The sequence below is a fragment of the Biomphalaria glabrata genome, chromosome 13 (assembly GCF_947242115.1).
Source record: "Biomphalaria glabrata chromosome 13, xgBioGlab47.1, whole genome shotgun sequence".
In the NCBI taxonomy this organism is placed as follows: Eukaryota; Metazoa; Mollusca; class Gastropoda; family Planorbidae; genus Biomphalaria; species Biomphalaria glabrata.
In genome coordinates this window covers 30,005,300-30,020,774 of record NC_074723.1, presented here as the reverse complement: position 1 = coordinate 30,020,774, position 15,475 = coordinate 30,005,300, and the positions used below count along the sequence as shown (strand labels likewise).

General features: G+C 34.3%; 1 protein-coding gene across 3 annotated transcripts in view; it reads left to right on the top strand.

Annotated features, from left to right (window-relative positions):
* The first annotated feature begins 675 nt into the window (after positions 1 to 675).
* Positions 676 to 15,475, top strand: part of LOC106054001 (caspase-14-like) — a 23,415-nt gene continuing 8,615 nt past the window's right edge. The window contains exons 1-8 of one of the 3 annotated variants that reach the window (XM_056008620.1): positions 676 to 735; positions 2,147 to 2,300; positions 6,918 to 7,112; positions 8,364 to 8,478; positions 9,316 to 9,332; positions 10,339 to 10,506; positions 12,552 to 12,807; positions 14,916 to 15,080. In XM_056008620.1, coding sequence (XP_055864595.1) covers positions 2,154 to 2,300; positions 6,918 to 7,112; positions 8,364 to 8,478; positions 9,316 to 9,332; positions 10,339 to 10,506; positions 12,552 to 12,807; positions 14,916 to 15,080 — 1,063 coding nt within the window. In that variant the 5' untranslated portion in view covers positions 676 to 735; positions 2,147 to 2,153. Of the gene's footprint in view, positions 736 to 935; positions 1,195 to 2,146; positions 2,301 to 6,917; positions 7,113 to 8,363; positions 8,479 to 9,315; positions 9,333 to 10,338; positions 10,507 to 12,551; positions 12,808 to 14,915; positions 15,081 to 15,475 lie in introns of those variants that run through there. The other 2 variants (XM_056008618.1, XM_056008619.1) reach the window with 2 other exon arrangements.

Genomic DNA, 15,475 nt, shown 5'->3' with positions numbered 1-15,475 from the left:
ATGGCTACCGTACTTATTTTTCAATCAAAAGTGGATGCAATCTGATGAATTACACTTGGTGGTTTTCCATCAGCATAGGAGTTTCTTCTTCATGGCGCATTCCTGGGTCCTAGATAAAAGGAGTAAAGTGGCACATATGCTCCTCTCTCGACCTAGCTGGTGTGATTCAAAGGAATGCTATGCATACGTCCTGATTTTACCTCACATTGCAGCTTGGGTTTGAAGTCAGAATACAATGAATTGCCTATTTTAACTCTGCTCCATCTGCCCAAATATCCCTGTTTTTGGGTTATCAGGTACCCACCTGAGCGTGTTATTAAAAGCAGTTTTATGGGGCTTAGTGTCTTACCATAGGGGTATCTGGAGGTGCGGTGGCTGAGTGGTAAAGCCCTTGGCTTTTGAACCAGGGGCCTGGATTTGAATCCTGGGATTTTTTATTTCAGGATCTTTTGGCGCCTCTGAGTCCACCCAGCTCTAATGGGTACCTGACATTAGTTGGTGAAAAATGCCCAATTAGTCATTTAATTATTGGTAATTAATTATTTTGTTTGATATCGAATAAGGGAAATAGCCTGTACATTATTGGTAAAGATAGTTTAAAGGACGGAGTTCTTCCCCTTAAGATAACCTTTTTAAGGATTCTTTTTTTTTTTTTTAGTTTGCTTGATGCTCCTCTGTTTTCTGAAATAGTTTTAAGCGAAGATGACCTACACAATTTTTATTTCCGTCGCTGTCGTATGCCTACTGATTAGATCTATTATATATTTCTATATTATACTAATTATAGAGACTAGAGCTGGGTCTTCATCAACCAACAGGAACCAATAGTGAATATATCTACCCTTAAATCTAGATCTACATCATCTAGCTAGCTGTTTTATTTTATAGATTATAAAATATAAATCTAGAATAGATCTATCTCTAGTGATTTAATGGATTGATGTAGTATCTGTAGATAGACTATATTGCTACTGCCTGTATTGGTCTTATGTAGATGTATCTATATTATGGTTTCCACAAAGTAGTCTAATTCTATTTATAAAAATAGGAAAATCCGAAATCAAACTCTCTCTCTCTCTCTCTTTCTCAGGTCTCTCTTTTTCTCTCCTAGATACTTTACATAGAGTTGATAGACTCTATGATAGAGTCTTAGTACTACGGTATACAAGCCAAGGCTGTTTTATGTTGGTTTTGGTTAGTTTTTATATTTATGATAGAAGTTATACGTTTACTTTAGACAATGTACACTTAGATCTAGAGAAGAGACAGACAGATCTAGATATATTATTATATAAACTTTATATAATAAACCACTAATAAGTGACTAATATTATACAGTTACACTTTTATTGACTTATTGATGTTATTCCCTATAGGCCTACTTTGTAGTCATATACATCTATATATAATATTCTATATTATTATATTATTTCGTCTTTAGTTAAAATTTAAGTTTAGTCACTTTATTTTATAGTTAAGTAATGTTTTACTTTGCTGACTAGAGTGATTATGGATATGTAAACATTGATTAGAATGCTGGACATGTTAAGCTGTATGTGATTGTTTTAGATCTAGGTGCAGCAAAAAAAAATTCTCTATGATGTTCTGAGATAGCTTTATAGATATGCTCCTACAGTCGTGGATAGATCATTGCTAGTTCCTAGATATATAGCTCTCAACATATCAGTTTTCCTAGGTAGCTACCTCTATGATGTTCCTAGATACCTCTCTACGACTACAGTAGCTCTTTATGATGTTCCTAGATGACTTTCTGAGTTATTTTAGCTAGCATTTTATAGACTATATTATAGCAGCTTAGTAAGTTCCTAGACTAGAATACTCTAAACAAAGTAAATATCGAAAAGCAGCACCCTGATATGATTTTGTTAAAAAAGCTTTTGATTTGGTGTGCACAGATGAGCACCTTCAATAAAAAAATTCTACTGATATATAGATCTAGCTATGTTGTCAAAAATGTTTTAATAATAAAACAATAATAACATATATATATATATATATATATATATATATATATATATAACAATATTTCTTAAAGTTGTGTTGTCAAAATTGTTTTAATTGTAGTACATATAATGTAATGTTAGCATGCAAATACTTGTAAAACCTTTTTTTTCCCTCTACATAGTCTCAACATGGCTGCAGACTTTATGAAAGAGTATCATCTTATTGTAAATGTAATGAATGCATGTACTCATGATATATCTACGGAAGTAAAGTATGCATATTTACATCCACGTATAGTGGACATCTTTCCACCAATGACTCTAGATAGAGAGGAGGTAAATCTTTCAGGCAAAACTTGCTTATATATAGAGTCTATATTATTTTTATTTTTTTGCTGGACTGGTTACCCCTGGTATGGTGTGCTATTATATGATATTACGTCATTGTTTGTTGTTTATGTTTTGTGCGAAAGCAAAGAATCGGACGGAAATAAAAGTTAGTTATATATGTCTACCTTGATCAAAACAGTCTCGTTATTATCATTATTAATTAGTAACGTCTACAGTAATTTATTATTAATCTGTGACTACAGAACATGGTGTCAGATTTGGTTTCAGATCTTGTGTCAGATCTGGTGTTAGAATAGGTGTCAAATCTAATGTCACATTGCTTTAAAGTGCTGGTAACAGGTAGATTTAGATCTAGTGGTTTTTAAATTGCTAAAAGTACATTTTATTTGTGGTTTCGTTAGTTCATGTTGTTAGATCTAGATCTAGACATAGAATCTAGAATCTGTACGAATAATGGAATTATTCGATCCTTCTAAACTATTGTCACTAGACGGTAATCTATCTGAAAGATGGAAAAAATGGAGACAAAGTTTTGAACTGTTTATGGTCGCCACTGAAAAAAATACGAAGCCCGAGCCAGTGAAGAAAGCTTTATTGTTACACCTGATCGGTGAACCCACTTGAGACATCTACAATACTTTTCAAGTATGTGAAGATGAGACTATAGACAAAGTAATTGAAAGGTTTCAGAATCATTTTTTGCCTAAGTCCAACACTGTGTATGACAGATTTAAATTCTTTTCAAGAAAGCAGAAAGACGGAGAAACGTTTGAACAGTATTATACTGATTTAAAGAATTTGGCAAAAGAATGCAAGTTTGACAACCTTCGAGATGAACTCATCAGAGATCGATTGGTATGTGGCATACAGTCGGATCGAGTGAGAGAGAGACTTCTGAGAGATGTAGACTTAACTTTAGAGAAAGCAGCAAGCATAATTCGTGCTGACGAGCATACCCAGAACCAAATGATAGATATGAAAGGACTACATGTGGATGCTGCTAATAAATTAAAGAAGTCAGAAGATAGAAAGCCAGTCAAAACCTCACAGGAAAATATGGCAAAGAATCATGTAACAAGTTTCATTAGAGATTGCAGATCTTGTGGTGGATCTCACAGAAAATACAATTGCCTAGCATTCGGACAGACATGCTGAAAATGTAAAAAAAGAAATCATTTCGCTGTAAAATGTCGTTCGAAACACTTCAAGGCTGTTGATTCACTGGAAGATGAAAGTCAGGCAAGCCAAGTAAATGAGTTGTGGTTTGAGGCAATTGGTACTGACATCAATGGTCAAGAACAATCAAATTCAAATGATGACATGGTTATGAGAATTCATAGCGCAACAGCACAGTTTCCGGGAAGTGATCAGAAGATTATTGAAATTAGAAGGAAAACTGAATCTGATGCTAAATTAAAACTTGTAGGCCTAATGAATTATGTCAGAGAAGGTTGGCCAAAGATAAAAACTCAATTTCATGAAACAGTGAAAGTGTATTGGTCATTTAAAGACAGTATTCATGAAGAGAATGGAATATTGTTTTATGAGAACAGAATTATAATTCCTTCAAGTATGAGAAATGAAATTCTCGACAAGTTGCACATAGGTCATTTTGGTCTTGAGAAAACCAGATTCAAGGCAAAACAGAGTGTGTTTTGGCCAGGATTGTCCAAAGATATTTTTTCGACAATAATGAAGTGCGCAACATGTGCAACGTTCAAAAGAAATAATGTGAAGGAAAAATTGTTACCTCATGCTGTACCAGACAGACCATGGAAAAAGGTTGCGACAGATTTATTTGAATGGCGAAACAATGACTATTTGCTAGTTGTGGACTATTTCTCCAAATATCCTGAAATAAAACGACTAGAGAACAAAACAGCAGAATGTGTTATCAGGGCAATGAAAGGTATTTTTGCTAGACATGGCATACCTGAAGAAATAGTGAGCGACAATATGCCATTCAATAGCTATCAATATAGAGAGTTTGCTTCTGAATGGGGTTTCAAGATAACAACATCAAGTCCCAGATACCCTCAATCAAATGGACAAAGTGAGGTGTATGTTGGTATCGTAAAGCAGATATTCAACAAAGCATACAAAAGTGGGAAAGATCCATATCTCGCTATGCTCGAGTATAGAAATATTCCGATAAGCGGACTGCTTTATTCGCCATCACAACTGCTGATAAGTAGAAGACTCAGGCACATCATTCCAACTGATCCCAAACTATTGAAACCATAGGTAGCTGAAAATGCAGAGACATTACTCAACGAACGACAGAGGAAAAGCAAAGTGAGGTACGATGCAAACGCAAGATTACCTAAAGACTACTCTGTCGGGGAGAAGGTGAGAGTTCGTCTAGGACAAACATGGCAGAAAGCAGTCGTCATTAAGAAACATCCATCACCCAGATCTTACATTATAAAGACAAATGATGGGAAAACATACAGACGAAATCAACGGTTTTTAAACAAGAGCTACGAAGAAGACATCTCTGGATACTATGATACAGACGAAGACAATGAACAGCAAACTGTTAGAACAAATGAAACAGACAATTATAAACCAACATCTAGAGAACTTGTTGTGCTGCCGGTCAAGACAACCAGAAGTGGTCGAGTTGTTAAAACTCCTTGTAAATATAAGTCTTAAGAGCTTCAAAAGGAAGGATGTGCTATTATATGATATTACGTCATTGTTTGTTGTTTATGTTTTGTGCGAAAGCAAAGAATCGGACGGAAATAAAAGTTAGTTATATATGTCTACCTTGATCAAAACAGTCTCGTTATTATCATTATTAATTAGTAACGTCTACAGTAATTTATTATTAATCTGTGACTACAGAACATATGGGCAATTAGTTGAGGATGAGTGAATAGGAAAAGCCCACAGCCCTAATAACAGGCTATTTTTTTTTTACAATTAAAGCTTATACTAACTTACTCCGTTTGTCATTGATTTGGGGAGGCTGATGTTGGGATATTTTGAGCATACTTATAAATTACTTAAATGGGCTGATTTGGGAATTTTTTTAGCATACAAATAAATTATTTTATTAGGGTCATGTAAGGGGGAATTTATGTAAATTACTTTATTATTTCATGCAATAATGTGTGAATAATTGGTAACATCTCTGCTGAATATAACAACACCATCTACTTTCTAACATCCCTTCATTGTATAGGCCTACTTGTATTGTTCTTTGTTTTATAAGACCATTTTTGGGGTTTTGTCATACATGTCATACATGACCATACCATTTGGTTTTGGGTCATCTGTCTTCTCATTTTTATGTCTTCCTGTACCTTCTATTTCTACCATATTTCTATTGATGAGATTTAGCAGATTAGCACTGTAGATTAATTTCAGATCAGTTTGTTTTGGTAACTCATCACTCATTCCCATTAAGATAAGATAAGATAATTTTATTGGTCCAAACAAAAAGAAATTCAGTTTGACTACAATAACAATATAGATGCAAACACGAACAACATTCACGTAGGTAATACTTTATTAGAAAGATTTGTATAATCTTGTAATATGTAGATAGAATTAAGACTATTTACTTTTTGGACTGGGGACGTGATGGCTTTTTGGTAAAACACTTGGCTTCTGAACCAAAAGGTCTCAAGGTGGAATGTCAGTGAAGACTAGAATTTAGAATTTTAGGATTTTTAGGATACCTATGAGACTGCCCATCTCAAACTTTAGTTAGGGAAAGTAAAGGAAGTTGGTCGTTGTGATACCCTCTTTAACTATCCTACCACAGAAACAGATGACCGTTACATCATCTGCCCTGTAGATTGCACTATCTGAAATAGCTATTTTACTTATTTCTGAAAATCTTTGAAACGTGAGTAAATGTGTCTATTTATTTCATCAGATAGTTTTTAGCTTAGATTAGCATATGACATGTGACTTTGTGATTACTCTTGTCCACTAGTTTCCACTTAACATACTTTGAAGTCAGTTTATCTAATCTTTATCTTGTCTAATCTTATACTTTAAATTAACAAATAAAATCTACAGGCTAAATCAAGAAATTTTATGGACCTGATTGATAGCATATTTTTTTCTTTTTACAAAGCTTATATGAACTCACTCTGTCTGTCTGGTAAAAAGTTTGTACACATTATTTCTCCCACACCCATTATTGGATGAAATTTAAATTTTGCACAACTATTCATTGGCATAGACAAGATGTAATCAATAAAAATAATTAAATAATTAGTCAATTAACTACTGGTAATTAATTATTTTGTTTGATACCAACAAGGGAAATTAACCTTCAGTATTCACATATATGGCTACATATGTAGGGCTCTGTCGCCTTAGATAATTGAATATGTTATTTCTCCAACACCCATTCCTGGATCAAGTTGTAACTTTTAAACAATTTTTTAATGAACCTAACAAAATATGAATCAATAAAAACATTAACCAATTTGTCAATTAATTATTGGTATTTGTTTTTTGTTTGATATTAAATAAGGGAAAAAACTTCTGCATTTTTAAAGGTATAGATAAGCTTTGTTTTTTTAAAAAAAGGATTTTCTTACTTATTGTTGTTAATGTTAACTTTGTATATCCTTTCCCTAGGCTAAAGGCAAGGGATCTTATGACACAATGGTCAATATTTGTAATAGTGCTAAGCTTCTATCTAAAGAAGATTTTATCAGATTTGTTGATGCCATTAATGCTGATTACCCAAACAGAGCTAGAGAAATTAGAAAAAAATACCAAGAATTGTCAGGGAACGAATTGCCTCATTTGCCAACTGCACTGGACACACAGGTAAAACAATGTAATTAATTATCACTTTTACCTAAGTACTAGCTGGCTATTACTATGCTTTAAACTACAGTTTATTTCTTTTAAAAAACTGTTAATTTGGTCTAAAATATATCCAATGTGGCAAATCCAGCAAGTCAGCTTCATTATACCCTGTGAGCAGAAATTTTGAGGGGCATTGCAGGCCAAATCTGGTCTACAGTTTGTAGGGTGAGCATTACTTCTATATGTTCACATATTTTTCTTTTATCTTACAAATACATTCACTTATTTGTTGTGTTGAATTGCTTAACAAAGATTTATATGTTGAAGTTACAGAGATTTTATAGGTATTGAAGAAATTATTGAAATGGGTTGTTTTGAGTGTTGGGTTTCCATATTTTTGTTTGTGACAATTCTGAACAACTCAACCCTGACCCAGCTGAATACATCTATCATTAACTTTTTGATGTGATTAGTAAAAAAGATAGGATTTTGCTATGAAACAAAATAATGAAAATATGGCTTGGTTATTTTGTTTTTTAATTGAGTCTTTTTTGGTTACATTGATATATAGCCTTTTAAATTAAAAACAAATTAAAACGTTGCTTTCATGAAAACAACAACCAGGAACTGCAGAACATACACTAGAAACAACACATGTTCAAAACAGAGGCCCTTGTCTAAGAGAATTATTTCTTCTTTGTAATTGTCCTCAGAGATAAGTTGTAGACTCTTGGAATTCTAAGCCCATGGAAGCTTGCCTCCATCAACCTGACTGAACAACTGTTCTGTCTGGTAAAGATCCAAGCAGAAGTCAATCTCTTTTACTGATGGCTCATATCCCTAGATGATCAGGTCAGATGCATGGCCGAAAAATTAAGAACACACTGGGGAAATTCCCCATATTCCATCTCTGTACGACATCAGCCATGCTGGTGTCTCCCATGAACCTGGTGTCTTTAGGATTGGTGCATGGATTGTGAATGTTTGTTGAGGTTTTCTTCCATCCCTATTTGTGCAATAGACTCAGTCCTTGGGCACCCCAATGGGAGTTCTGTTTTACTCCCTCTATTGGCCTAATCATCTCTTCTAACAACTGTTTTCTACCTGATCTTGATGTTAACTCTGAAAGGATTGCCCAGGACAGAAAGGGTATAAGAAAAGCCATTCCCCTTTTTGTGCTGGAATGTCAGCTGTTTTGATTGGCTATGCCATTGTTCTTGTGAAGTCGTTCTTTTGCTGTTCTGAGTATGATTTATCACATTTCATTAGGTACCCATTCAGTGTTACCAAGACACGTTAAGACCCATCCCAGAAACACAGCAACCTGTACTTGAGTCTGGGATACCACCCATAAATGCAAGGCCACGGGTGCAGAAAATGATGGGTAAGAATATTGTATACATTCATTTTATGTCATTTTATAATTTCAAAAAAATTTTACTGGACAGTTTTGAACCACTGTGATAAAAAAGAAAAAGCCTATGACATATTATTGTAAAACAAGGATAAACAAACTCAAGGAAAACAACTCAAGGTGGATGAGGATGTTTAGTTACAGACTGAGAATGATATACAATGTACTATAATGACAAAATGAGATGACAAAAAAAAACAAAAAACAGTAGTTTGCAGGCTGAACCAGAGGCATAGTAAGCAAAATGTGTGCCCGGGGGGCAAGGTATTTTATTGGCTCCGCTCCCCCTTTTACTATGAACATATAAAGGTCCCCCCCCCCCCCCCCCCGAGGGTAGTGCCCAGGGAGTCAAGCCCTCTTGCCCCCCCCCCCCCACTCCTCTGGGTTAAACAGTTCTTGAATATTTTCAAAAACACATGTTCATATCTCAAGCACCTTCACAATTACCTTACAACTCTCACTTCAGGAACAGATTCCACACACTGCAACACTAATAAAGTTTTTCTTTCATCAATGCTGTATCACTTGCTTTCCTGTACTCCACTCAGCAATAATTCTTCCATAACAGTCGCTCATGTCTAGACTTTCAGGCACTATTCACAGACTTTAGCACATTTGTCTGTTCTTCCAACTTCTTATTTCTCTTTACACAGTCTTTGTAGCGCTTGAGAAGTGCTAGAAGTTGAATTGGCCCCAATTATTGATGATTTGATGAAAATAAACTTTATCTTGCAATGCTTATAAATCATATATACAATTATTTTCAATCTCTTGTAAACTAAATTTATTGTATATTTCGTTTTTCAGCATCTAATGATGAAGAGGTATGTAAGAAACTATCTAATTGAGTTATAACATTGATGTTTAAGAAGAAAGGGATAGTTTATTTCTTGCTTAGATGAATACAATTAAATTAGTATTGAAACTAACATAGTGCACAAGTGAACTAGGGGAGTCCATGTGTCCTGGAACCTTAGTGAACTGATCACTCCATACATCCCTGGACTCTACTCATCTTATAGTGAACCTTTTCAGTACATGGAACAAAGGTATGGAACTCACTACCCATTGAGCTCAGATAAACCACAAGTATCTTTCCTATTTAAGAAGACCCTTCAAGACACACCTGTTGAAAAATGTACATTAATTTGTCTTTTTAAAATTCCTTAGTTTAGTACCAATACCATTAGTCTCCATATATATATAGGCCTAAGGCTTTTATATAGCACTACTTTCATGCTTATAGCATGCTCAGAGCGCTATGGTCCAATCTCATTTGTGGACCAGTGGGGGGAGGGGTATTTTTAGGCGCTCAGTAAACACAACTCTACTAGAGTCGGGTGTCGAACCTCCAGCCCCTTTCCTAGGTAGCCAAGTTCAAGCATACTTAGCCTCTCGACCACGCTTCCCTCAGCTTCTGTCTTTCATAATGTCTCAGCTTACATCCGTTAATGTATCATATGAATGTAACGCTGTACAATAAAGCCATACTATTAATATATATATATTTTTTTTATTGAAGTAATAATGAAATAATGTTTTGGCTACCCCCAAATTCACACTTCCTGCATGCAATGCACACATTGCTTAATAGGTTCTCATAGCCCTGGGGAAAGTGAGTTTAGTGGTTAAGCAGTTGGCTTTCTAATAATAAAGTCTTATCTTAAGATCTTTTTGGGGAAGATGAAATTCCACGGCTGAGCTTGAGTTAACCCAAATGTGCATGGGTATGTGACTTCACCCGTTGGAAGTAAAGTATCAAAGTGGATCTTTACTTAAGGATTTCATGTCATTTTATTTTTTTCTTTATATGTCTCTTTTTATCACTAGACTTATTCAATGGACACCCAGCCAAGAGGAATGGCTTTGATCATCAACAATGTTAATTTCATAACATTTTCTGAGAGAGTTGGCAGTGAAGAGGATGTTAGGCACTTGTCTAGGATGTTTGAAAAACTGAAATTTAGCACTTTTACAGTAAAGAATTTGTCAGCTATGGTAATTATTTGAAATGATTTTTTAAGCTAATTATGTTTGTTTGTAAAATGTTTTACATGTTTCGGATGTTCCTTCAGAGTTGAAGATAGTTTACTTCCTAGTCCAAACCTCCCGCAGGACGACTGGGGATGGGAGCGGGCAAGGTTTGAACCCGGGACTATCGATAAATCTGAACGACAGTCCAGCGCGCAAACCGCACGACCAGGCAGCCATCCTGGAGTGATATCAAATAAACTATTAATAACCCATGTTATTTTTTTTTATAATGAAATTTTAATTTTTTATAGTATATTATTAAAATGTCTTTTATTTTTACAAAGCTTATATCAACTCACTCTGTCTGTCTGTCTGGCCAAAAGTCTGTACATGTTATTTCTCCAACACCCAATCTCCGATCAAGCTTAAAATTTCGAACAATTATTTCTTTTACCTGACAATACAAGAATCAACTTTAAAAAATTAACCAATTAGTTAATTAACTATTGGTAAAAATTATTTTGTTTGGTATCTCAAACAAGGGAAAGAAATAGTACTTGACTGAAGTAGTTGTATAAGCTGAATTAGTCCCCTTTCAAAGGGAAAAATAATACTTGGACTGACGAAGTGGTGGTAAAAATATAAGCTGAATTAGTCCCCTTTATAGATTGTCATCTGAGGCTTATTACAAATTCAATTAGCCTACATGACTGATCCAAACTAATTGATACACTTAACAAAAGCTTTGTTTTTCAAAGAAGTATTTTTTTTGTATTTGCTTGTTTCTGTCTGTTATTAAAGCCTCTTTTGCTTTCTACATATCTGCTCATCTTATTTAAAATGCACCTGCTTAAAGTTTTGTGCTGGACTTTTAACAAAACTTATATCAACTCACTCTGCCTATCTGTCAGTCTGGTAAAAAGTTTGGACACCTTATTTCTCCAACACCCAATCTCAGATCAAGCTGTTATTTTGAATTTTGCACAGTTATTTCTTTTACCTGACAACAATAGAATCTATTTAAAAAAAAATAATAATAATTAGTTAATTAACTATGGTAATTTTTTTGCTTTGTTTTGGTATCTCAAACAAGGGAAAGAAATTGTACTTGACTGAAGTGGCAGTCTAAGCTAAATTAGTCCCCTTTATAGGTTGCTGCTCTAAATTGAAACAATATATAACTATACCATCTTCACTAGTCATAAGTACGTAATTAGCAGAGTGGTTAGCATGTCGGTCAAAGGAGGCTTGAGCCATGAAATCGAATTCAGGTTGTTCTCTTTTGTTTTTTTGTAAATGCTTTTAAAAGCCAATTACTGTAAAATCCACTCAGATATCCCTTTCTTGATAATGCCTATTATAAGCTATCCGTACAAGATCAACATCTGTGCAGTTCATCTCATATATTGGTCTTGTCATCTTAACGCTCCAACATAAAAATAAGAATGAAGAAGAAGAATCCCTTTGTCCCCCCCCCCCCTTCCCCTCCCATATTTTCCCTATCGGTCCAGACAAGTGATAGTATCATAGGGTATTAAGGAAGCTAAAAGCATGAAATAGCGCCAAACAAAAACAATTGGTAAAAATATTATTAATCGTACAGATTTATTGTTGTTAGTCTAGATCTATTACAAATTTTATTGCATGACTAATTCTAACTAATTGATACAAATAAATTTTGTATAAGCTTTGCTTTTTAAATCTGGTAAATTTATAACCTGATGCTTAGACAGGTAAGGATGACAGAAACTTTCTTTTTCTCCTCTTAGACATCCCTAGACAAAAAATTCAAAGCATGAAAACCAAAAATACAATTAATTTGAAAGATTATTTATTTTTCGTATTTTCCGATATGTTTCATATTTATGAAATATATTTGCCACAAAACTATTGTACACTAGTGCTGCTATTATACGTTACATGCTATGTTTATTTATCACTTATCTCATCGCAGGACCTTTATACTCTACTTAGGGTGACATTAGGGAAAAAAATAAATCACTGATAAGATGAGATTTTCATTGCAATATATTGCTTAAACCTTTTGTTATGGACATTTTTTTTTACAGCAAATGAAACAAGAATGTACTAAGTTTTCTAAAGATCGAAATCTTCAAAATGTCTCGGCTCTATCAGTGGTTATACTGACACATGGCTCAACAAATGAATGCTACTTTGGCATAGATGGATTGATAGATAAAGATAAGATACCAAGTAGGAACACCTACATCACCAAGGCAGAGCTGGCTCAAATCTTCAACTCAAGGAACTGTCCTTTAATGAAAGAGAAACCCAAGCTGTTTATTATTCAGGCTTGCAGAGGAGGTAAATTTTTGTTTTAAAACATATTATGAGCTTTCACTTTCATCTATTTATACTTATATTTAAAGTTACTAGAAAATAAAAAGCAACCCTCGGAATACTGAGAATGAAAAACAGACAAATGCAAGTCTTTTTTTTTATATCTTATTATTTATTTGATAGTAAAGAGTAAAATGACATATGTGTCCAGTAAACTGAAATGTGTGTGTCCTGTCGATAGAACCCTTTCTTTCCTTACTAAAAAAGTCATTAGAGGTGGGTATATATGCAAGGACACTCACAATAAAAACAAAAATCCAGCATTCTTACATAGACTTAGATACCATATATCTGTGGTTCACAGAGGCTCAAACTCAAGACCTTTGGTTCAGGAGCAGAGTGGTAAGCTTCACAGTCACCAAATAGTGGTGTTTAGTAAATGTGCTACATTTCATAAAGATTTTTGTTGACTGCATATGCCCATTTCTGCCCTTATGAATTTATCATTTTTTACAAAGCTTATATCAACTCACTCTGACTGTCTGGTAAAAAGCTAGAAAGTCTTTTAAACTTTTTCACATTCTCTGATAAAGTTAAAACCTTGGACAATTATTCATTAAACTCGACATGAATCAATGAAAAAAACTGAAACAATTAGTTAATTAATTGTTGGTAATTAATTATTTTGTTTGATTTTGAAATAAGGGGAATAAATCCTAATAAATGAGAGATGTGGATATATATATATTCATTGGCCTCCTTCAGTGGTAGAACAACTATGGTTCATCTCAGAGCACACTTCCTCATGTGGCTGTGGAGCCCTATTTAGGAGAGACACTCCTGTCCACAGATAGCGCAAGTTAAGAGGACTTTTGCTTCTGTGGTATAGGAGCTGGCCGTTTTTCGGATTGTACGTTTTTCTTCCTGATCTGAGACCCATGTACTTTCACTGTCCATAGCTTTCTAGGTCACTGTCTCTCTCCATCTGTTGCGGTCTAGAGCTATGTCACATGAGGAAGTGTGCTCTGAGATGAACCATAGTCATTCTATGACTGAAGGAATAAAGGAATGCGCCGATCGAGGCTGGAACCTGTGACTCTGGATTCGACACCACCGCCTAGCGATTACGCACTAAGTGAACTTAACCTCTAGACCATCGGAATGTCCAAAAAAACATTCTTCTGATCAAGAGTCTTTTCGCCCATATGCAAATTACCACCCCAGTGGTCAAAGGTCACAAGCCCTAGCTAGCCCCTCCCCCCACCTCGCAACATCCGTTCACTAACAACTTTAATAGAGCCGACACAGACAGCCGTTAGGCATGTATTAGACAAACGATGGCTCTATCTAATCGTATATCTCTCATAATGACAAGAGGACAACATAAACACATTACATATAGAAGCTTCAGTTTCAACTCTATGTTTACGTTCACAGCTTAATTGCTCATACCCACTGAAGCTAGCTTCAGCACCTAGCTTCAACTCTATGTCATGGATGACTAGGATACTAATATAAATCTTAACAAATCATGTTGACAAAGATCCTCTTTTTCTCCTCCAGTTTGTGCAATAGGCTTTTTCTAGTCAATGATCATTGTTGTACATGCTGTTAGTGATTTAGGTTGATCTTCATATGAGAGGCAATGTATTTGAGTATAACTAGCCCATATTTTTTTTTTATTGGTGTATAGTTGTATTGTAACTTCTTTGTAAAATGTTTTACATGTTTCAGATCTTCCCTCAGAGGTAATTTACTTCGTAGTCCCAACCTCCCACAGGAATCACTTTAATTCTGCATTTTATTCTAAATTTATAGCCGCCATACATTTAGGTGCTTAGAAATCCTTCAATTACAGATGATCTCTGATTTCTATCATGTACTTTGAGAAAAATGTAAGATTGCCAGTTTTTAATTTCCAGTCCATTGAATATTGATTTTTCTTAAGAACTTAATTTAACTAGCAAGTTATATTCTCTTCTTCTCCTTTATAGAATGTTCTCATCCTGTCATCAATTAGATGGAGGGAAAAAATAAAAGCTTTAACACAATACAATGTGTTTGAAAAAAAAAAAATTACGGACTTAAGATTTAAATTGTTTGTTAATGAATCTCAATTTTTTAATCTTTAGAGGATGAAAATCCTGCTGAAGTTGAGTATCAAACTTGTAATGGTGAAAACATGAAACCAGACATTCCTGGCAGTGAGGTACAGGAGGACATGCCTATACAAGTTCCATATGTTGCACCTCGGGCTGACACAGCTGACATGTGTTTTCTTCACTCATCTTCTACAGGTAATGACTGATTTTTTTTTTTGTCTGAAACAAAATATCTTTGGGTAACCACTGATCATTATAGAAATAATATCTATGAATTACTCCCATTAGCTCCTTCTTTTCAGTTTGAAAAATCCTTAACTTACCCTAAGTAAAGAGGGTTAGCTCTAAATAAAAAAAAAATCTAAAAAAGTAACATTTAAAAATAATAAAAATATAAAAAAAAAAGAATATAAAAAAAGGTTAAAAAAAAATTCATTTTCCTGTGTGGAGGCTTATCTACTGGGGCAACTAGCCGGTTTGTTTGAAAAATTCTTTAAAAATAAAATAAAATATATATAATATAATTTTTAAAAAGTGATACACATCGTCAGTTTTCACTAAAAAGAGTCACCATGCTCTCGTTCTCATTA